A 21,170-nucleotide genomic window follows, 5' to 3' on the forward strand; every position below is an offset into this window, starting at 1 on the left:
TAGGAAATGGGTCAGTTTCACGGTAGAGTGGCCAGTGACTGTCCCTTCAATAGCCCAGGCCTTGGGCATGTCACCTGGCTGCTGGAGGCCTCGGAGGGCTGGAGGTGGGGGACTAAGCCTCATCTTGGTCCTGCTATCCACAGCTACTGACACAACTCACCCCCCAGCTGGGAATGCGGCCCAGGCCACTCCTCACAGATGGATGGACTGACGGCCAGAAGACCAGGACACCAGAGGTTCTTCATGCAAGCGGTGCTTTCCCACTCTCCCATAGCCCATCGCCACAGGGGACTGGGTTGCAGCTCAGAGCAAGTGAGAAGCTGTGTGTGCCCTGCCACCCGGGAAGAAGTCACCAAGCCAGCCGGTGGAGCTGGATGTTTTCCTTCCTGCCTTTTCAGTCTCCCTATGATCTCCAGCTCTCTTCTGTGGCCTTCTGAAATAGCCATTAATTAGAGCCTGGTAATTAACTTTCTGGCTCAAGTAATATTTTGCAAAGGAATTCCATTAAAGAGTCAATTTGCATATTCTCAGACATGGGGCCTGGAAACAGTCAGGGTTACTTGGGAGAAGGCAATAGACCCCATGGCACCCCTCGGGCCTGGCACCCCAGGCCTGGGCTCCACTGGCACCTAAAGGCACGAGGGGATTAAGAGGGCTGCTGTCCTGAGGGCCCGGGTATATGCTGAGCCATGGGAGGGTCTCCCGAAGAAGGTGGGCAGTTTGTTCACAAAACTGGACAACTCAGTGGCCACAAACCCAAACAGAAACTGTTCACAAGCACATAGATGTGCACATGTGAGATCTCAAACACAGAACATACTACACCCGAGGCACAAGAGGGTGTATGTAAACACACACACACACTGGTAGACACGTACATATAAGAAAACAGATACAATGATAATCATGGTTGCCAACACTTATTGAGCAGTTAGTAGGTTGAACCATATGTGCATATTTGACCTACAAAAATAGCCACTTCATATGGTCCAATCCAATATGAAGTACCAAGCACTGTTCCAAATGCTAGGCATATGATTATCATTTCAATGCACAGACATGAACAAGGACATTTACATATAACACACTCACACACCTTCATGAGGGCAGGTGCATACTTGCAAGACATACGAAAACGTGCACGTACAGGCACACACACGACCACAGACGCCTGTACGAAAAAAGGCTTCTCCAGCCTTTGAAACCCCAGCCTGGGGCTGATCACATTCTCACTAGCTAATTTCCACTGTTCCTAAAAATATTGCCCAGCTCAGATCTCTGGAAGATACATGAGGGAGCCGCAGATCTAAAAGGAGGGTGATAAAAATGAGAAAGCAAAAAATAAATTGGTTCTTCTCTATGTCCGGGTCGTGTTCTGTGGCTTTCCCGTCCCTCTCTGGAGATGAGGCTCAGAATCATGTGCTCGTGTGCAGGGCTCCGGTCAGCCCCTGCCCCAAAGGTGCCCACGGAGCTCCAAGTACATCACTGCAGGAGGTCAGGACCTGGTCACAGGCCTGACTTCTGTGATGGGCTCAACTCCATGCCTTTGACTGGATGCCTCAGTTTCCCTGAATCTAAGAGCGAATTTTCACTGTCTACTTACCCTGAAGGGCAGAAGACCTCTCCCAGTGCTGTGTAAATGCCAGGCCTCCTTATGATAATTATCGGATTAAGAATTAAATCTGATTCCCTTATGGAGAGGAGGGGAGAAGAGGGGAGAGGCGGGGAGGGGAGGGGAGAGCTGGATGAGCCTTGCTTGTAGGTAATTAATGAATCCCCTGCCATACCTCTTGGAAGGCAGAGACCCATTTAACAAGGATCCACCCACATGGGGCTTCTCAGAGCTGAGGGAGGCCAAACAAGGCAACCAAGAATCCTGCAAGGGGCTCGTGAGAATGTTCAGAAGGCCAAGGAGAAGAATAGACAAGACTCAAAAGAAGCAGCCCTACTGGCCATTCAATTCGGGAAAACAATATTCAATCACTAACAAGCAAAGAAATGCAAGTCACAACGAAATACCATTCTTCCGCCTATTCAAATAACAAAGATTGTTTTAGTGACAACACCCAATGTTTCTGAGGGTGAGGAAACAGGTGAGTACTCTCAAAAATCATTGGAGAGGGTAAATTATTACAGGCTTTCGGTCAGGGGAGGCACTTTACCAAAACCTCAAGCTGTTTATATTCTTTGACCTACTAATTCCATTTCTAAGACTTTATCCTACAGAAACAACCAGAGAAGTAGACAAAGATAAATATTCAAGGATTTAAATACCAGCACCATTTTTAATAAAGAAAAACTAGATAAATAACCTAAGCGCTTAAATGAAAACCAAGTATGACCCAAACACAACACGGAACTTTTAAATTGATTTTTTTTTTTTTTGGTGAGTAAGATTCACCCTGAGCTAACATCCATTGCCAATCTTCCTTTTTTTTTTTCTTTTTTTGCTTGAGGAAGACTGTCCCTGAGCTAACACCTGTACCAATCTTCCTCTATTTTCTATGTGGGATGCCTCCACAGCATGGCTGATGAGTGGAGTAGGTCCTCATTCGGGATCTGAACCCGTGAACCCAGGCTGCCAAAGCAGAGCGTGTGAAACTTTAACCACTCAGGCACAGGGCCAGCCCCTTAAAACTGACTTTTAATACACATATAGGAGAGGGCTGCTTTCCCAGGTGTAGACAGGAACAAGGGTCACTCTGCCTGGCTATTTCTTGTGTTCAAGGTAATAAGGATCCTCTGCAAAGCCCTCTTTACCTTACAAGGAACACCAACATCTAGTTTCTCTTGAACCTCACAGTAACACCACATGATTGCTTGTTTTTATTCCCATATTGCTGACAAGAAAACTGAGGCTTACCAAGATGAAGCGAATTTTCCCTACCAATATTAATTACAACTTATTAAAAACCTACAACATGCCAGTCTAACCTCTTTCACATGCTATTACTCATTTAATAAAACTTTAGAAACATGTAAGAAATGTGCAAGACCTGGTGTTAGTTGCCAACGAAACAGCACTGAACAGGATGCTTTCTACTAAACACATGCTGAATATATTAATGTTTCCAACGACGTTATCATCAGGTCCATTTTGCAGATGTGCACACTGAGGCTCCAAAAGGTTCAGTGACTTGCCCCAAGAATGCCCGGCTTCAAATCCAAAGATCACATACTTCCCATTACTCCTGGAGACTGTCTAAACTGCACCATCATCTCGACGTCACTCAAGGGAAGGCAGAGAAGGACCAGGCCCTCACTGTCTACGGAGGGGGAGAGTGAGAGGGCAAGAAAAGCCAGGTCTGGATGCCCAGCCCCTCCGGCACCTACTGTCCACAACTAAGGCAGGAAAACAGATCCCATCTTCCATTTCCCCCGTTCTCATCAAGCTTCCTCTCCCTCTCCAGGGACTGCCTCACCCAAAGGGGCAAAAGTGCTTGCTGCCTACTCAGGGCCAGTGGAGGGGCCCTGAGAGCTCCCACCCCGACTTCCAAGTGTCCCGTTCCCCACTCTTACACTGCCTGGCATCCCACCATCAGTAACTTTCAGGTGTGAGAAGTCTAACTCTGCACATATCAGCTTTGCATACCTGCCCCTGGGCTGCCCCGTTTATGGAAGAGCTCTGCACTAGGCCAACTGGGAAGAATGGGAAGGAGGCTACCGCCCCCTCGGCATAACTACAGGGGTTGAGAACAGGTAGAGAGCCAGAGGAGGCATGCTCCCAGCACGTGTGCAGGGCCAGAGTCACCCAGAAACAGTCTCAGGGAGAAACAGGATGAGGAAAGGACAACATTGCCAGCTGACCCTCCTAGCCGCTCAGGAACATTAATAAATAAATGAATGACTTGGAAATTATCTTCCGGGAAGGCAGAACCGCCACATCCTCGATCGCTTTTCCCAATGTTAAACAGTCTTGTAAATGAAGCGGCAACATTTCCAGCCTACAAAACAAAAATGCTTTTGCCAGCACACCTTTCGCCTGGAAAGCCTCAGAGCAGCATTCATTTCTCTTATCTAGGAGAAATGACTACCTGTCCTTGGTGCTTATTTCCAAAACCTCCAAAGAAGAAATGAGAGACGCTCATTTCTCAGACAAGGGGCTCAGGGATTTTTGGAGACCAGCTGGGAACCTCCCCCAGGCCATTTCAGGGAAATAAGTACAGCGACTCAAACCCGTTCTGTGGTCCTGGAGACCCCCAGAGCCCAATTGTGCCCATCAAGCCCTGGCTGGCCTGACCCCAGCCTTCTCTCCCAACCAGCCAGGCTCAGCATCCCCACACCTGGGGCAGACTCCTTTCCCAGGCAGCAGAAAGATGCGAGCGCAGAACCAACTGGTTTCCAACCTCCAGATGAGAGAATTCCAGCGCAAAAAATAACCTCCCCAACACAGCAGTTTTCGGAGCACAGCAGCCAGCATGCAACAAAGCCGCCTCAGCAGCCATGAAGCAGACAGCTTCATCCCAAGTCCGGACCTAAGCGGCTGCCTCCCAGTGCCCTGTGCTGCTTATCTACATGCGGAGACCACGGGGACCAGGGCTCACATATGCCACCCTAGAAGCCCCCACCCCTATCCCCTCACTGAGGCTGGGGTCTCTGCACTTACCCCCTCCCCAGCCAGAGGCTGGGTCACCCAGTGAGGGTCCCATGGAGCCAGGATTCAACCCCCTCCTGGCTGCTAAGTCAAGCCAAAGGCAGCCCGTTCTGTCCGCCCAGCCTTGAACAGCACAACCACACCGCAGCGGAGCAGAGGGAGGCACCTCTCCACTCACCCAGGTTTGACCATAAGCTTTTGCGGGGGGCCCACAGTTGGTTTTACTCACTCCAAATAGGATGACTCTAGAGACTGCCCTGGAGAACCACCTGCCCGTCCACCCCAACAGTAGCCAACAAATCTATCTCTAAGCAAATCAAGAGATGCCAGCCCTCCAAGGCTCCAAGGTTGGGGAGAGGGATTTCAAACACAGTCTCTCTGCCTGTCTGGGCTCCCTTCTTGTGCCAGAGAAGCCACCAAGCCAGATTTTGTTTACAGAAAATTAATAAGACAATTCCACACCACTGCCAGTGACATTCTGCTCCAACCGCTACCGTTTACCACCGTTTCTATAAACGGGCTTATAATTTCACTCCCAACCTCCCACTCCGCACCCCTTCAGCATGTGGCAAGGCTGACCTGAGGCCAAGCCCGGCAGAACCTGCACGAAGTCATCTCAGCGATGCCCCGACCTCCGGCCAGGGTCGCCTGCCGAGCGTTTCCCAGCTTCTCCGTGCAGGCTCTCCGCTGGAGGGAGGTAAACATGGCATGCACGCTGTCTGCTCCGGGGAGGGCAGACACATTCAGAGGCTGGACTGCCTGCTGTCTCTCCTGCTCCCCCGGACAACCAACACATGCACACAAAACGGGGTACGTACACAAGGCCCCGCATGCGGGTGCAGAAGGTCCTGACCCCTGCCAACGAAAGCGCAGAGAAGGGCATGTTCCTGGGGGAGAAAGCCGGAGGCGGGGGCCGGGCGGAGGGAGAAGGCAGCAGACCGGGTGGCCTGCCGCCCAGACAATAACAAAGATGGGAAACGAGATTTTCAAAGACGCAGTGGCTGCACCCAGCACTGAGCTCTGGCCTGGCTGCATCTTCCTGCCAGGGCACGCCTGGTCCCCTGGGGCACCACGGCCATCAGAGAAAGGCTGAGGGTCCTGCCTCGGGCTGGGCTTGGCAGCTGGGGCAGGAAACCAGCTGCAGGCAGTGGTGGGGATGCATTGGAGAGCAGCTCCGGGCTCATGGAAATTAAAGGTCTAGTAATTCTATGGGCAGATGGGAGGTGGTACTCTCCAAGAAGATGCTAGGGGTCAGCTAAACAGTCACTCAACCTTGGGCAGGAGTTGGGCTATAACTTGTGCTGCTCTGGCTGCTGGAACCAAGGGGGAGGGGAGAGACATTTTCATTCTACCTGTGCCTGCCCTACAGTGAGAGCCAACTCACCAATCACACACAGGGGCACAGCCCTACGAAGGCAGATGCCAGGGGCCTGAGGTGCCCGGGCTGAATGCTGAAAAGGATCCTTGGTGCCCTCCCATTCTTTCACCTCCACAAGCTGAGCTGGGACACGTTCTAACTGGCGCTGGAATCCATCACTGTGCCTGTGCCCAAGTGGAAAGGTGCCGTGGCTGGCACAGCTTAAGGAAGGGGACCTGGGCCCGGAGAGTCTGTGTCTGCCCAGTGCCCTAGCACGAGGACAGGATGGCTTGCCCTTGCGAGCTGAAGCCTGCTCTGTTGCCGGTGACTCCCGGCGGGCTCAGCCACCTCCTCCCTCTCCTCCTCTGCCCCGCAAGCCACCTCCCCCTGGAATTTCCACACCTGCTCCCGGCTTGCCCAGGAGAAGGAACCTGGAAACAGGAGACACTCCTGGGAGTGGAGAGGTGAGGGAGGGAAGCAGCGGCCCCAGCTGGAGAGGACCAGGCCCTTCTTCGCCCGCCTCGGCAATGCCCCTGAGCTCAGGGCCCGGGCACTGCCCGCTGGCTCGCCCCAGCCCCCAGGGGAGCACGTGCCCTACTTAGAGCAGATGTGCCCCCTAAGCGGCCCAGCCCCCTGCTCCTCCCCTCCAGATGTTCACCCTTTGCCTCACCACTGGGTCTCAGCAAAACCTAGCAGTAAATGCCTTTTGTATGGGACACCCAGGGGCTCCAGAGGCACGAGGATGGGTCCTGGGGGTGGAGGCGCCACTTCTGTCCCCAGCTCCGGGCACTACACCGCCCAGGGAACAATGCCCACCTCGGTAAGGCGAGGCACGACTTGCCGGCGGAGAGGGCACTTCCCGCCGGCCTCGCCCGGAGCCTCGGCAGCCCCTCCTCACCCCGGAGCGGAGAGAGAAGGCGCCCCCGTCGGGCCCCCCAGTCCGAGGCGGCCCCACAAGTTGCCGGGGGGCGGCGTGGGGCGCCCTCCCGCTTTCGGCGCGCCCCAGCCCCGGCTCCCGCTTTGTCCCCGCGCCCTCGGGGCGCATCCCGGGGCGGCGGCGCGCGGAGGCCGGGCCGGCCGGCCGGGCGGCGGGCTCACCTCTCATTGTCCGCGGCGGCGGAGGCGGCGGCGGCGGCGGCGGCGCTCCGGAACCCCGGCAGGATGTGGCGGAAGCTGTGGTTGCGGTCCAGCTTGGGCTGGCTCTTGGTGCGCTTGATGGAGCCCTTGAGGCGGCGGCTGAGGAAGCCCTGCGCGCGGGGCGACAAGAGGGGGAAGGGGAGGCGGGGTTAGCGCGGCGCCGGGCCCGGGACCCGGCGGGACCCGCGCCCTGGCTCGGGCGGCCGCGCGGCCGAGGGCGGGCGCGGGCTCGGGCTCGGCCCCAGCAGCTCGCGGCCCGCGCCGCCCGCCCGCCGACCGAGCGCGGACGGCCCGGCCCGCGCAGCGCGGCCCAGCCCACCCCGCGCCGCCCGGCCGGCCGGCCCAGCCCGCCACGTCGCCCCCGCCCCCTAAGCCGCTGTTGCCATGGCAACGCCGAGCCGAGCCGCGCCGGCAGCGGCCGAAGTGGCCCGAGCCCCCCGGGCGCGGGGGCGGGGGTCCGGGGGCCGAGGGGGCGGGGCTGCGGAGGGGCGGGGACCCCGGGGCCTTGGCGGCTGCGGGGGGGTGGGGCCCCCCCTCTCTGCACGGAACAAGGTCACACTCCACCCACCCTGAGGAATCCACGCCCCCCACCCCGTCCCGGATTGACGAAGCGCCTTGCTCCACCCGCGAGGTCGGTGTTCTCAGCCCCTGGCTGTACAGATTGGGGAAACTAAGGCTCTGAGAGCAGGTGTTTGGTCCTCTGGGGGCGGGCCGACGAGCGCCTGGTAGGACCCTGGCCACCCGGACCCCTAACCCGGGCACCTTTCCTTCCGCAGGCGACGGTCACTGGCCCTCAGGGTGGAGCCCTTTGCCTGGAACCGCTGTACCCCAGAAGGGGCGACCACCTCGGGCTCGGGGAGGGGCCAAGGGGCTGAGCATCCCCATCTGGAGCCAGGTCTGAGGAAAGGCTGGACCTTCGCTAGAGACACTGCTGCCTGGTCCCATTCGTGACCCCGGGAGGAGGAGGGCAAACCTTAGCCGGGCCCCCATTCAAGCCATTCCGTCCCTCTCCAGGGCTGAGCTGACCTCTGAGGACAGAGCTTGTCCAAGAGGGGTTCTGGGGACTCACCCAGCCCAGCCTCAATTCCAGGTGAATGGCACATTAACTTATACTGAAGTTAATGCTGCACACAATCTGAACATTTCATCCATCACACAATAATGGGTAGGGAGAGGGAGAGAGGTCCAGGGAGAGAGGTGGACGTTTGCCACAGGCCATGCCCTGTGCTGGATCTGTCCATCTTGATGGCCCCAGCACCCTAGATATGACGAGGTCAAACGTTGGCTGTATACATCATCTCACGTCACCCGCACAAACAGAAAATGACAAACATCCCTTTCTGCACATGAAGAAACCTTGCTCAGAGGTAAAATAACTTGCCCAAGGACACACAGCTTCCAGGCCTCCCTAATGCCAGAGCTTTTTCCACAGGAGCCCCCTCTTCTGCCCACCCTCTTCAAGCTTTCCTATCTTTCCCCGCCTAAATCTCTCACATCCGTAGAAGACCTATCCCTTTGGCCACCTGTCAGAATTCTGCACATCCTTCAAGGCCCCGCTGAAATGCCACCTCTCCCAGAAGGCCTTCCCAGGTAGTGGAGGCCAATGGTGGCAGACCAGGGGACAGCAGGCTCTCAGGGAGACACAGCATGAAGGCAGGGACCCGAGGCTTTGCATAAGCTCTGGGCTCTCCCAACCCGGGCCCCTTGCCAGGTGAAGGGGACAGGCAATGCACCTGGCAAACCCGGCCAGGTTCTTCTCTCACAGGTGTTGTCAAGCAAGTTCCCCCAGTGGGCTTGTCCTTCTTCTTGGTTTTTATTTTCTACCCTGGTGAAAATTTCACAGTTTTTACACTCTTGTGGCACCAAGAACCATGAAGCATGTTTCACAATTTATGTAGCTCATCATGGAGCAATACTGACAACTTCATCCTATTTCTGAGTTTAAAAAAAAATCCTTTGCTCCCTTCTAGGAGGTTGAGTGGGACATGTGTCACTTCCTCTCCCCACCCCTCCCCCTAAGGCTATGCTAATGCTCCTCTGACAAGCGGCCTCCTCCTTGAAGCCTACTTGGAATGTCCCCCCCCCACACACCCAAACTGACCATGACCTTGGGGACTCAAGCTCTCTATAGCATTCACTCATTTGCCATTTATCAAAAGCCTACTATGTGCTGGACAGGGACTAAGACAGCCACGAACGCTATGAGGGGAGCAGTGTACAGATTAACAAGAGGCCAGGGAGCTCAGATCATGGGAAGAGAGATTCCGCAGAGAACGAGGAGGACCCCCATTAACCATCCACCATATTGCACATGTCCACCTTGGGGGACACAAGTTCCTCCAAGGACTCAGCTCAGGGCCCTGCATCTGGCAGGTGTAAAAAATGCTCATCATCCCAGAAGGCCAGAGCCAGAAAGGGACTCAGATCCAAAAGACTGCATTGAGGGTGAATGAGGTCCAGAGAGGGGAAGGGACTTTCCCAAGGTCACACAGCAAAGTTAATCAAAGACCCTGGACTCTAATTGCCTGCTCTGCCCAGCCTCACAGCGTGCTTACTGTCCTCCTTCCTAGGGTTGAGGGCCAAGGGTGGCTCCTCACCCAGCCCTGGATGAAGGGGCATGAGCCTTTTCTCCTCTCCCTTCACAGGCAGGTCCCAAAACTTGATTTCTGGAGGCAGCTGCAGCCCTGGACTTGGGAAGAGGGACTGACTGGTCTTCGTGTCAGAAAATCTTGTTCTTGACCCAAGTCAACCTTTAATGAGGGGCAGTGGGCAAATCCCATCCCTTCTTTCAAGAAAACAGGAGTCCTGATGCCCACTTTGTAGGACTGTGGGGGAGCCTGCAGACAGCCTGGTGGCTGAGAGCTGGGAGCCGGAGGCAGACACACGGGCTCAGCCCCGGCTCCACAGACCCCTCGCTGAGATGGCCCTCTGTGAAATGGGTGGGGGCTGCAGTGAGCATTAAGTAGGACAGAGAAAGCTCTGGATGCCCCTTCCCACACCCCCAGGGCCTGACTTTATCCCACCTTCTCCAGGACGCCGCTCCTGACTACAGAAGCTGGCCCAGCCGATCACACCTCTTGGGCCAGCTCAAGTCTTCTCACACTGCTCCTGTTCAAATCTTAACTCAGGTGAGCTGTGGGCAAATTACCGGGCCTCTCTGAGCCTCAGTGTCCCTATCTGTAAAATGGGCTAATGACCAGGGTTGTGGCAAAGGCCCCCATTACCAGTAAAATGGCAAATATGAAGCAACTGGACACAGCAGCTGCCCGCTTTACTGTGATGATGACCGATGTTGGCTCTAGTACAGCGCCCGCTGTTGGCCCTGAGAAGGTGTGAGGCCACCACAGGTGGGAGTCTGTGTGGGCTCTCTGTGGAGCTTGACGGCAGCCTGGCAGTGGGAACAGGGCTGGTGTCACGCCTAGTGAATGAATGAACATGCTGACAAAATCATCCTGGAGCCACAGAATATCATCTAGTTGAGTAGTTTTGAAGTCTTTTTAAAAAAAGCACTTTCTAAAGCAACCTCGCAGAGACTCCGAGGTACAAAGCACTGGGGGCGGCCTCGGCTCCACTCACAAGGGCAGGGCTGCTGTCTGGAACTCGGCGAGCAGCCTGCGCAGTCTGTGGAGACCGGGCTGATCCCCCCAGATGGGGCCCTCTGCCTCCACTCACACAGCCGTGCTCCCGCGTGCTGCTCAGGCAGCTGGACCACTGCCCCTAGGTCAACTAGGGCCCCAGGGGCTTTTGCACGAGGCTGCTGCCTCGTGCCACCACCCCAGCCCATGGGGGGCTGGATGTGGACAGCCGTGTGGCCTCTGCCCCTCTCTGTGACAGCTCACTGCCCATTTGGACATTCTCCCTCCCAGCTGATCTGCAGGCCCCCTGGCTTCCATCCATGTCACTGACCTAAGCGCAGGGCAGAGGCCGGTGGGGTCTCTGGCTGGAAGGACCTGTGTTCTTGGCAGCTCCCCGACCCTAAGTCCAGCCATTTCGCCACCATCCTGACATCTGGCCCACAACCCTGCTCCTTCTCCGGGATGTTCTGAGAGACTTTCTCAAAGGCCTTTCAGAATTCCAGACACATGATTTCTTCGTGCACCCAGTTCAATCAATTCCAAGCAATGATGATGATGATAAATTCTCAGTTACTGAGCTCCTGCTCGCCAATTTGCTTTGCCCGTGGCTCTCGCTGACCAGCCCCCAAGCCCGAGAAGAGGATGCCTAGGAGGGCCCAATGCCTCTTATTGGGAATCCTCGGCAGGACATGTACTCCAGAATTCAGACTGTTTAGGGTCTTCGGGTGGGGAAATGGAGGTTCAGAGATTTGAAGCCCCTTGCTGAAAGCGGCAGAGCCATTAGGTGGTAGAGCTGGGACTGTAACCAGGAGAGTTCTGGCCCCTGGGGTGGGCAGGGTGGAGACCCCTTCCCCATGCACACCTGCACGTGCACACACACAAGTCAAAGGCTGGAAGGGGACTGACAGCTCAGCCCATCCTCCCACTCAGCCCCAGGCACGCTGCTGGGCCTCGGGGATGGGAGGAAAGAAGGGAAGGTGCGCCTCTCCGAGTGCAGGGCTGTCACAGGTGAGGACCCGGAGGCGCAGGGAGGGGAGCCTTGCTCGGTCCCATCCTCACGTATGCCTCACTCCCCACCCAGGAGACAGCACCTAGACCAAGGGTTTGCATTCCAGCACCACCACTTGGGCACCCGGGAGTCAGGTGTCACCACTGGTCTCTGAGCCACCTTCTCACCTGAGTGTAAAGCCCCAAGCACCATGCCCGGCACAGAGTGTGTGCTCTCTCAAGGGCGATTTCCTTCCCCGACTCCATCATCTATTTGGCCCTGCATCCTCAATCCAGGCCTGCCTTCGTGACCTGCTCCCCTTTTAACAAACCGACCTTGGGTCACTGCAGACGGGTGCACGGCCCTCACCTGCCTTCGACTCCCACTGAGGTGGTGCTCAGGATGGAGGCAGAACCAGAACCCATGGGCCCTCCCGCAGCCCAGGCCCAGCTCCTCCTCCTGCGGCCATTTCTAAGGCCTGCACCCAAACAGAGGTGCTTCCAGGAAGGAGGCTGTCAGTATCTATCTGGGGCTTTGCACAAATGCCAAAAGCACACCTAACTAAACAGGAAAGGGAGGGGAAGATCCCAGCCAGATAGTGCCACCTCACCCCAGGAGAGGAGCTCTGCTGGGCACTCAGGCTGGCAGGCTGGTAGGGACGCCTCACCCTGGCCTGGCACAGGCTCGGGGAAGGGGCTGGGGAGAGTGAGGGGTCCTGCTTCCAGGGTCCCAGGGTGAGAGCCAGGAGGGCCCACAGCGGGCAGCCAGGCCAACACCCACATGGTACAGACGAGGCACCCAAGACCAAGAGGGCAGGGAGACTTGCCCAGAGTCACCAAGCAGGGCGGTGGCAGATCCTAGGGCCGCTCTCCTCACCCAGAGCTCTTTGCAATGCCAGCATCCTACGTTTCAAGAACCTCCCAGGCCCCCGTGTTTCCTCTTTCCAGGCCTCAGTCTTCCCATCTGTATTGCGAGGGGCTGCAGTGGGTGATCACCAAGCTCCTTTCCAGGGCTATCTGATGAGTCTATAAAGTGAGAGCAGCTGCCTTCCACAGCTGGGCTCTCCCACGCCAGGCACTAACAGTACCAGCGAATTCTGTGACTTTGCCCAAGTCCTTCAGATACACAATTCCTCCTGCCCTTCTTCCCTATTCCTGGGGCTCTGCCCTCAGCGAGCTGTCAGGCTTCCCTGGCCTCCTCCCCTGGGAGGTATGCAGCATCAAAGAGGGTCCCAGTTGGGGAATGACTCACTAACGGCGGAATGTCAGCCACTGTGACAGGTGAACGAGGGGAGGCATGTCAAGCTAGGATTAAGTTGGTGCCTTCCTGGTGGCCACCTACTCACAGGCGACCCTAGGCCCACAGAACCCTCCCTAATCCCCTGCCCCTTTCAACCTAAGACCTCCACACTCCACCTTACCCAGAGAAGGCAGATAGAGTACTGGGGTCACACAAAGAGAACCAAGCCATGGGCCAGGACAGCCAGGAGTGGGCTGGGCCCTGGCACTCAGGGGTCACTCTTGCATTAAAATACTTCCCAGGGGCTGGCCCAGTGGTATAGTAGTTAAGTTCGTGCGCTCTGCTTCAGTGGCCCAGGGTTCACAGGTCCGGATCCTGAGCGCAACCCTAGCACCACTCATCAAGCCACGCTGTGGTAGCATCCCACATAAAACAGAGGAAGATTGGCACAGATGTTAGCTCAGCAACAATATTCCTCATACACACACACAAATATTGCCCAGATAACCACACCTAAACATGTTCACATGCAGAAATACACAGGGCCAGAAGCATGCACAAATTCAAGGACATGCATGCATACAAAGGCACGTGGCAGGGCACGGCCTCAAAGAAATGCACGTGTAAACATCTAAGTCTCCCCATCACCACCACACACAGATACACACACATAAACACATGTTCACATTGACCAGCACACACACGCAAATACACACATATACAACCATGAAACACAGAAACACACTGAAACAAGCTTACAAATATACACACATACTCAGCTGTCGTCAGGCATGCACAGAATTATGCTGATACACGGGCCAAACACATCAGCCCCATGTGCTCATGTTCACAACCATTACAGGTAGGGAAGTGGCCCGGTAAGCTCAAAGAGCTGGGAACCCAGATCTTGGGTCCAAGGGGAGAAAACAGCTCCATGCTGCTGCCACCATAATCCCCCCTGCTCTGTGCACAGGGCCTCACTTTGTGCCAGAATCTGAGGGCAACCTGTTTGTTTCTCACACCCTCAAAACTTGTCTTCGCAGCTCCCTGAACGTGTGGCTTCTCCGAGTCTTGCAGCCTGGCAGGTTGTTCCACAGGACTCCACCCCATCCAGGGACCCCTGCCCCAAACATTTCTCCTTCTGCCCACCATCACATCTGAAACCCTACCACTTGACACACCTCCCTATGTCCTAGAGTTACCTCAATGGCTAGGAATCCCCAGATAAAATGTAGATACCTTTCATCTTCCCTCCCCCAAGACACGTGGCAGCAGAGGGTTCTACCACTTAATGGTCCTGGGCCTCAGGCCAGCGACCTAACAACCTGACCTGACCTAACCCTCTGAGCCTGTTTCCTCTTCCACAGAATGGGAACAACAGTAGTCACCTCACAGGTGGTTGTAACGAGTCAATGAGATCACGCACGTAAGGAACTCAGCTCATTTCCCGGCACACAGTAAATGTTAGCCACTATCACCATCACTGTCATTGTCATCATTTTTACTGCTCGGACTTTGACCACCAGAGGCCAGAGCAGCCATAAGCTGGAAGGAAAAAGAGGGCAGGAGTTTACAGATGGCAATCTTTAGGAGCCCAATCTCTTGTGATGGGGAAGGATGCTGGTCAATGATGCACTCAGGGCGTGTTCTCTGAGCCTCGCCATGTGCCAGCCAGGCCCTGTGCTGGGTCTCACTGTCCAGCTGGAGAAGAGGCCCAGCCTGTCCTAGACACCCGCAGGAGACTCCTTGCTGCTTTTGCTGCCTCCAGTCCTGCCTCCCCCCAACCCCAACTCATTCTCCAAGGGCATCAGACGGATCCTTTAAAAAGTAGATCAGATCCTGCCACTGACCAGCTCCACCGCCTTCCAAGCTGCCCAGGGCTCCAGGGATGAAGGCCTAGCTCCTTACTGAGGCCCCTAAGGCCCCCTCATGATCCACACACCACACCCCACCCCCACAGTCCAGGCCCAGTGGCTTCGGTGGGACTTTCAGAATTGCCAGCTCCTCCTGCCACAGGGTCTTGGCCCATGCTGTTCCCATTGCCTGGAAGCCCCCTTTGCCCAGGAAACGCTGTACACCTTCCAGTCTCTCCCCACAGTCTTCTCCTCAGGGGCCCCCTGGATGCCCTTGGATTAGGCCAGGTATTCACACAGACTTATCACAGTTGTAATTCTATCTGTATTTGTTTCATGCCTCCCTCTCCCACAGGATTGTGGGGACCATGACAGCCTGGGTCCCCAGTGCTGGACACCTGGCAGGAATTCCATAAATATTTCCTGAATGAATTAACAAACGTTTATGATACAAAAGAAAAAGGAAAAAGGCAGAGAATGTGTTCTGGGAGGCTTTTTAAGGGATTCCACTTGGGGTCAATCTGGGTGGCCTTGCCAGAAGAGGCAGCTTTTGAGTGCACAATAGAAACACTGAGGATGAGGCAGCCAGTGGGCTTACTGAGATTATCTGCAGCAGGACGGCCACATATGGGCATTCCAGGCAGAATCGCAGTATGGGCAACAGTGCGGAGGTAGGATAGCAGTGAGTCGGGCTGCCTCGGAGGCCCCTGGAGTGATCGCAGTTCCCTCTGACCTCCAAGTTACATACCACCACCTGAGCCCAGCTTATAACATGAGGCATAAACCCATAAATGCAGAGGAGACCCCCCCCAGGTCAAGGGGGACGCTAAGAAACCCTGAGAGTCTAGAGGAGGCAGGAGCGGGATGCCCAGTTGGGAAGAGGGTGCAGCTGTGAAGGTGTGAAGGGGAAATGAAGACATCAGGGAGGCCTTCCTGATGCCTGACAGCGCCCAGGATCGAGCAGCACAGTGAAGAGAAATCAGACACGTGTTCCTAAGGTCTCAGGCAGGGATGTGACAACCCAGAGCAGCCAGGGAGTGACTCACTGCCCCATCAATCCTCTGGCTGGCTGACACTTGCCTTAGCATCATAAGCCCATCCCAGAGGTCTGGATGGCCACAGACATTTCATCAGCCCTTTAAGCCCTGGGCCAGCCCTGACCCCGGTGTGGGGAGTCAGACACCTAGCGCCCCGTGACTCCATCAGGGAGCCTCAGCCCTGCAGCAGGATCTCTCCTTTCTCCCTCTGCCTCCCTCCAGGCCGTTGCTGAGGTCCTGGCACCAGGCCAGTCTTCCTGGGGTGACTCACTGACTTCGGTGCTTATTCTCGTCCTGTGCTCTGTGCACTCCGTGTGAGTGGACGCCCTCAGCAAAGGCAGCCTGGCAGAAGTGGCGAGAATATCATGCTCAGAGTCAAGAAATCCGGGTTCAAAACCCAGCTCTGCCGTTAATAATAATGAGAACTATTCTAACACACTAATAAGAGTAAGCCGGACATATTTATTAAGCCCTAAGCTTCAAGCACTGTATTAGAGCTTTACATGACTTACCTTGTTTAATTCCCACAACCCAGTTTAATCACCTTGCAGATGAGAGAATGACAGCTTAGAGAGGTCAAGTTACGTGCACAAGGCCACACAGCCAGGAAGTGGCAGAGCGGGGTTCAACCCAGCTAATCTGTGCCAGAGCCCAAGCTCTTCCATAATTCCATTACCGCGCTAAGAGGCTCTGAGCAAGCACCCTAGCCTCTCTGTGACTCAGTTTCTCTACCTGTACAATGAGGGGATTGGTCTAGCCGATCTCTAAATGCTTTCCAGCTTGGGCATGCCATCTTCCCCTCCCTGGTGACCCATCTGCAGATGACAACAAATGGGAGGGACCTTCTGGAGACAGCAGCTTGCCTGAAGGAAGGGTGCGAAAGGTGGGACTTCAGCTCTGTGCTGGGCCATGGGGAGCTTCTGGAGGGTCAGAGCCTCACCCCCTCCCCCAACCCCCCACCCCCCGCCCCGGCCTCCCAGGCACCCAGCCAGCCCAGGGCAGCCCTGGGGCAGCAAGGCAGGGAAGGGGTGCCACCCCGTTTCTCCCTGGACCAAGAGCCACCAGGGAGCAGCAGGACCCCAGGGGGCTCCAGCCGCAGGGACCATGAACATGAGTGGGAGGGAGAGGCAAGAGGCGGGTAGCAGCCCCATAAATCCACCTGAGTGCGCAGTGCTTTTAAAAGCCCTTTTCACTACAGGATACAAAACGCACCGTTTTGGGAGAGGATTTTATGGGCTTCTTCGCCTCCTAGTGATTTACCACCTGCAGGCCGGGCTCACCTGAGAGTCCTGTCCCTGAGGGATCATGGGAACCCACGGGGTGGAGTCAAGGTCAGCTTCCAGGCAAAGGCTGGTGTCCTTACCGGGCCTCTGTAGTGATCTGGATGACTTGTCCTGACCCTTCCTCCAGAGGAGGGTGGCCACTTGGTCTCAGAGAGGCGGAGTGGGGCTCTCAGAAGCCTGGAGGAGGTCGCGGCTCACCCCTCCTCTCCTTCCCCAGCACTCACTCACCGAACTCACTCCCTCCCATCTCTCTCACACACCTTACGCCACAGACCCCACAGGTGAGGCCCTGCCCGATGCCCAGGGTTCAGAGAGATCAGAAACAGTCGCTGCCCTGGAGAAAGCACCACGTCTGGTGGATGGTTAAGTCGCAGCGTCTGTGTTCTGGAGCTCAGGCGAGGGGGAGCCTGCCGGAGACGACGGGGAGCACGGAGGAGGAAGGCGCTCTGGAAGCAGGGAGAGGGGAGCAACTGCGGGCAGAAGGACCAGCCTGAACAAAGGCTGGTTCAGGCCGGGGGGCCTCGAACGCTGCCTGGGGAACCGGATCCCAGCCCCTGGGAGCCATCTCAGGCACTGGAGCAGGGCAGTAACAATCGTGGCTTGTTTTAAACATTCTTTAAGCAATTCCACAGGAAAACTTACTCATCCCAATGCGAGGCCTGGTGTCGGAAACAGATGTCATTGCTGCCACCTCCAAAGAGAGCCTCCTGGCTTTGGAAACAATTCCCACCCGAAGACTCAGATAAAGTTATGTCTGCGATCCAACCCAAATGCCACTTGATGTGACAGAGGCAATCGCTTCATTTTCATACCATGAGGGGGTGGGGAAGCAGAGGCCTCCGAGCCTAACCCCCCACACGCAGTCTCCTGGGCCCCTCGGGAGAGGGGAGGGCCTGCAGGCCGCAGGGTGGGGCCAGAAGAGGGGAGCACTTCCCTCCTACCCCAGGGCATCTGCCCTGCACAGACACCTTCTGACCTGTGGGGGCCAGGCCAGCTGGAGGCAGTGGCAGGATAAAATGAGGCAGGGAGACCGGAGACCCAGGTTCAAATGCCAGCTCTCACCCTGATTGGCTGTGTGACCTCAGACAATGCACCTCCCCTCTCTGGGCCTCAGTGTTCTCTTCTATAAAAATGGAGAGAATAACAACGCTGGCTGGCAGAGACAGGGTTGCGCGCTGTGGGCCAAGCTCCTCGAGAACTTCAACGTCCGGGATCGGGAGCTCAATGATCTCCAGCAAGTATCTTCAGTCTCCAGCTGCCTAGGTTTTGTCACCTTGAAAAGGTGGGATTTGTGTTATCTGCCTCTTGGGCTGTGAGGACAGAGTGCTCAGCACAGGGCCTGCCTCAGGGGACTATGCAAAACAGGCTTTACAAGCCCCCAACTGGCGCAGACAGCAAGGAGCCGGTAAACTCAGGATTTGAATCCAGGTCAGCCAGACTTCAAGTCCAAGCGCTGACCAGCCTCCCGCCTCCCCCAGAACGCCTACCTTGCTCCCTCTCAAAGCGGTGGTGAGGATGGAACAAGAGGCCTGCGAACCCAAAGGATGACTGTGATGGAGCGGCTACTGGCCCAGCCTGGTGACCACAGCGCAGCGACACTGCCTGGCAGCCCACACGCCGGCCTTCCCCAGCCTGTGCCCCTCCTCCTGCTGGAAGGCTGCCTCGGCCCCAGACCTCACCCCCTCCAATGTTTCTTTCAGAGTCCCCCTGCCCTCTGGTCAACCCATGCCCAGTCAGCTCAGCCACCAGTGCCAGGCCCAGCTGCCCACAGGCACTCCATATAGGAGCTGTTCCCTCCACCCAGCAGGGGCTCTGCAGCTTGTTTAGCTCCGGCTGGCCCCCTGGAACCCCAAGACACACAAACCCCTGGGACTTCAACTCTCCTCTGGGAGGAGCGCCCAGGCGTCCACTCGCTGCCCTCTGCTGCCCCCAACTGGTGGGAAATCGCCCTGCGCAGACACCTCTATGCTCACCAGCCCCAGGAACTCGGTCTCCCGCCCCTTGGGCACCCCTTCATCCTCTCCACCTCCTAGTGCCAGGGCTGGGCCCTAGAAGCTCTGTCAGGGGCGCTGTCACTTTGGGGTAGCAGATGAGAGGCACAGAAGGGAAGATCTGAGGCTCTGGGGAAGGTGTGGGGTAGGGGTGAAATGGGACAGGGCGTAAACACTGGCTGGATGCACCCTGTGCCAGGCACTGAGCCCTCACAGCCACCCTGTGAGGAGCCCCCTTACAGAAGGGGAAAGAGAGACTCAGAGTTGGGTGACCTGCCTGAGGGATCCCACAGAGGGGAGCTGTGGGGCCAAGACTGCGTCCTGTCCCATCCCAGGTAGACTTCTGGGTGGACCCAGGGGGGTGTGAAGACAGGGAGAAAGGCCCCCAAAGAGTAAGCCACATGTCACAGAGCCTGACATTCCACTGTGAGTGACTTGAACTCCCAATTGATAAGGCCCCTTCTGTGCAAGGAACCTATAACCAGGGACAGGGGAGTCAGCCAGGGGCATCTCAGTCGCTACTCAACAGGCTCAAGGGCAGGTGTGGGGAAACAGCTGACAGGGATGGCCTAGAGGGGCCTCAGGAGGACCCCAGGGCAGACAGCGGGGGTCAGAGGCTGCCCTTGTTCCTATCCCTCTCAATCCTCCCCATCCAAGCTGCTGGAGCCAAGCCGGCACCTCCCAGGATGAGCAAGAGTTCCAGGGCTCCTTGAAATGGCTTCTTCCCTCCACCCCTGACCTCAGGGGCCCCCCAGAGGGCAGTCTAAGCTCAGACATTGAGGGGCAGGAATCAGGAATGGGCTCCTGACCCACGTTCCTGTTTATCAAACTGCTTGAGAAGTTTGCCCGTTTCCTCATCCATTGTCCCCCACCCCAGTCCTGGTCTCTGCCCACTGAAGGAGCTCCAGACTCTCCCAGCCTGGTCGAGTATGTATGCTGCTCTGAAGAACACTGCACTCTCGGTCTGTTCTGGCCTGCTCTGGCCCACCTCACCTCCCTCTCTGGGGACCCCATACTCCTGTTAATACAGCCTCAGATCCCATTTGCTCTGTGCGCTGCCCTGGGTTTCCTGTACCCTCAGGTTCCAGCCACTTCCTCACACTTCAGCTCCCCCAAACTGCTCCCAGTTCCTGCCATCACTTGTCTCTCATCTCCTGGCCTTTGCAGGGGCTGTCCTGGCTGCCTGGAATGTCCTTTCCCCTCACCCGCCTGGAAATTACTTCATCAAGCTTAGCTGACCCCTGCATATTTTTGCAGGCAGCAACGATGTTTTAATCCTATTTGTGTCATTGCACCACACAGGCACTGACATGTAGTTGGTGCGGATTAAAAATTTATTAAAAGAAAGAAAAAAGGAAGGCAGAGAAGAGAGGGAGGAAAGTCAGTCAGTTCCCACCCACAGCAGGACTGGCAGACAGAGCCTGGCTCCTGCCTCTGACGCTTGCCAGCTGTGCGACTGCACCAGTCCCTTCTCCTCCCCGAGCCTTGTTTTCCTAATCTGTAAAATGGAGCTAATGAAACCACATTCCTGTTTACCAATGGAGCAGGCAGCCTCCCCACCCCACCCAATTCCACAGCGGCCCTTGGTCAGGCTCAGATGCTGGCCTGGCCTCGGATTCAGGAGGCCCCACCCTCCAGCCCTGACGACCCACCAAACTGGCCACCGGGGCCACCCTGGCCAGCTCCCGTGCCTGCGCTGTCTGTAGCAACGTTCCCATCAGCGACACCCCACTGCAGGACAGGGCCTCTCCCCACCGAAGACGGACAGACCCAGATGACAGTCATCTTCCTTTCAGGTTTGAGCAGTTCAGTAACAATTAGGCTCCTCGACAGGCAGGGGTGGAGGGGGCTGAGGGTGCGGGGCTGCTCTTTCCTCCGACCCTCATCTGCGGAACATCTGAAGACACCGAGCTAAGAGACTCCAGCTCAAGGACATCGGTCTCACAGGCAAACTTCTGGGATGTGAGGAGGAAACTGGGGCGCCCATCCATGGGACCCCAATGCAGGGCCAGCACTCCTGCCCTGTCAGTCAGCCACAGTTGCATGGCTGACATCCCTCTACTGGTCTGTGGGGCACAGACATGGGGGTGTCCCACCTAAATGTGCGTTTGAGATG

General features: G+C 56.4%; 1 protein-coding gene and 1 long non-coding RNA gene across 20 annotated transcripts in view; one reads left to right on the forward strand and one right to left on the reverse strand.

Moving 5' to 3' along the window:
- The window catches only part of LOC106824195 (uncharacterized), a 42,832-nt gene extending 35,791 nt beyond the window's left edge, over positions 1-7,041 (forward strand). Inside the window, exon 5 of the long non-coding RNA XR_001396338.3 lies at positions 144-7,041. This is a non-coding gene — a long non-coding RNA (uncharacterized lncRNA). The remainder of the gene's footprint in view (positions 1-143) is intronic.
- DAB2IP (DAB2 interacting protein) overlaps positions 1-21,170 on the reverse strand; it is a 194,479-nt gene that overhangs the window by 76,895 nt on the left and 96,414 nt on the right. For 12 of the 19 annotated variants that reach the window (XM_044778866.2, XM_044778863.2, XM_070518825.1 and 9 more), the window contains one exon: positions 7,050-7,198. The exons of the other annotated variants lie outside the window; for them this stretch is intronic. In XM_044778866.2, coding sequence (XP_044634801.1) covers positions 7,050-7,198 — 149 coding nt within the window. The remainder of the gene's footprint in view (positions 1-7,049; positions 7,199-21,170) is intronic. 19 annotated transcript variants of the gene reach the window in all.

The sequence above is a fragment of the Equus asinus genome, chromosome 10 (genome assembly GCF_041296235.1).
Source record: "Equus asinus isolate D_3611 breed Donkey chromosome 10, EquAss-T2T_v2, whole genome shotgun sequence".
NCBI lineage: Eukaryota > Metazoa > Chordata > Mammalia > Perissodactyla > Equidae > Equus > Equus asinus.